This window comes from Nestor notabilis, unplaced genomic scaffold (assembly GCF_000696875.1).
Source record: "Nestor notabilis isolate BGI_N333 unplaced genomic scaffold, ASM69687v1 scaffold10755, whole genome shotgun sequence".
Lineage (NCBI taxonomy): Eukaryota > Metazoa > Chordata > Aves > Psittaciformes > Psittacidae > Nestor > Nestor notabilis.
The window spans coordinates 12,564-14,880 of NW_009928862.1; the positions used below are offsets into that span (position 1 = coordinate 12,564).

The 2,317-nt window shown below is 43.4% G+C and overlaps 1 protein-coding gene across 1 annotated transcript in view; it reads right to left on the reverse strand.

Moving 5' to 3' along the window:
• Window positions 1-737, reverse strand: part of ARHGEF39 (Rho guanine nucleotide exchange factor (GEF) 39) — a 10,222-nt gene extending 9,485 nt beyond the window's left edge. The window contains exon 1 of the mRNA XM_010014718.1: window positions 556-737. Within this exon, the coding sequence (XP_010013020.1) occupies window positions 556-702 (147 nt within the window). The 5' untranslated portion in view covers window positions 703-737. The remainder of the gene's footprint in view (window positions 1-555) is intronic.
• Window positions 738-2,317: the final 1,580 nt, after the last annotated feature.

Below are 2,317 nucleotides of genomic sequence, written 5' to 3' on the forward strand. Positions count from 1 at the left end.
AACAGGTAGAATTCACAGGTCACTCAAAGGTTACTCGTGGTACACAGCAGAAGCAAGAAGCTGCAGCCTGCACTCTCTTTAGCTCAAAAGGATAGTGAATATTGTGAATCCTACCTAAGATCTCTATCATCAGATGTAAGCCTTCTTGGTAAATTTGACCATAAATGTAAATATGTGGGACAGTAGTATAGCACTGATAAGAATCTCTTTCAGTATTCCTAGGTGCATCTGCTTTTCACCACCTTGTTCACTATCGGTTGTTGTCTTGCTTGTGCCCCTGCATTTCATACAACTCAGGCATCTTAGCATGAGTCCTCTATACAGTCAAAACTTAAAGATTTATGTCTGTGTACAGACCAAAGCCAAGGGGCCAATACCCTGAGCTATTGGATCTTACAGACAAGATAAAAAAGAAACAACCAAAAAACCCCCAACTTTCAGCCCCATGCAGTAGAAATGTCTCGAAGTCTTGCTCTTGACCCTTCTCCATGACAACATAAATAAGTACATGCTGCCTGAAGGTACCCATATATCAGAAGGCACTAAAATACTTACTGTGACCACCAAATCCAGCTCCTCAAGGTATTTGTGTTCTGTTTCCAGCAGCTCCTTGGCTGTCCGGCTGCGCTTCCTCTCCCAGCGAGCCCTTTGCTCTTCCAGAGTGTTTGCTCCAGCCATAAACAGCAGTGACGAGTCACTCATGACAGCCTCAAGGCTGATACACAGAAAGGTAAGTGACCCTGGAAAGCCAAGAGAGATGGACACACAATAAAAGAATAACTTATGCTGCAGGGTAGGATTCTGAGCTACAAACTCTGCGCTTTGTTATGAAAGAAGGGAAGTCAACTGCGAGCAACCGTTATTAACAGTTTCCTTCTGCATTCCTACCTACAGGTACAGGAGCCTTGCATCAACCAGAGGAGCAGTGTAAGGAAGACCAAACCATGAAAGCAAAACCAGTACATTGCAGTATGTCTATGAACAATTCTCAAGCATGCAATCCCACTCACAAACCACTGCTTCCTGTGCTTTTCCCCGTTACTTGTGCAAAGTTCTCCGTAAGCCCAAGGAAGCCAGTGGGTGGGAGTAGAAAGCAGCCATAAGATTTGTCTTGGGGAGGAAAGAGAAAGAGAGAGCACATTCTTGCTTTTTTCCCCATGGAGGTTCCTGAAACAAGTAGTTTGCATTGTCATTTCTAACAGTATTTCGTGGTTTGAGATGAGAAAAACTCAGAACTGCTGTGAATCATACTACCCACTTAGTGACCAGTTTCACTGATGCTCTTCTCTTCTTCAAGAGCATCATGTTTTGTTACGGAGAGAAAAACTCCCTCTTTTACTGCCCTCCCTCAGAGAAAGAGGCATGTGTTAGCACAGCACTAGTTAAATATTGCTGTGCTTTTTGATCAAAAGGCAGTGCAGGCTGTTGCACATTTGCCATGGCATGGACCCTGGGGTTTCTCTGGAACTACCTCCACAAAAGTACTTGCTCCCATTCAGATGAGATATACCTACACATAAAGATGTGTCACCATAGGGAAGGAAATTTGTCAAATACAGCCTTCAGGAGACATTTCAGATACTTAAACCAATGTCTGAAACAGACGTTTCACATCAAATGAATATCAAGACTTGTTTAATGGGTTAGCAGAAGCCTGGGGAGTTGAGGGACATGTGCAGTATTTTACAGCAGCAGGAGCTTCAGATTCATTAATGAGACAACCACAGGCCTAGCTGAGGCCATGTCTTGGTCAAACAGAATAGGCCTGGCACCCCTGCAGGGAACACCATGTCAGAGCTTAGTGACAGCGTGCAGAAGTACTTATCAGCAGCAAACTAAAATGCTAGCACTCACAGAGCAGCTTTAGCCGGGGTAGTTTGCAGTCCTTATTTTCATTTTGAGGCTAAATTTCTTTTAACAAATAATAATTAAAATAAATAAACAAACAAATAAATAAATCTCTCACACACACACACACATATATATATAAATACACCAGGTCTAACTATCTCCTGCTCGCATAAGGAAGTGCAAACACTTTCACTGTTCTAAAATGTATTACTTTCTGTCTGAAGCCCACAAGTAGACTTGAAAATCCTACAGGGACAGCAGCACTCCAGCCTGCTTCTCCATTCTCAGACTTGGAATAGAAACCAGTGGATGCTTCCTATGCAATTAATTACCGTATGATGCCCCATTAGCAATATTCCCTGTACTTGGAGTACTCTGTACAGTTCTGGTGTCCCCAGCTTAAAAAGGACATGGATCCAGAGGATCCACAAGGAGGCCATGAGGATGAGAAGGGGGCTGGAGCACC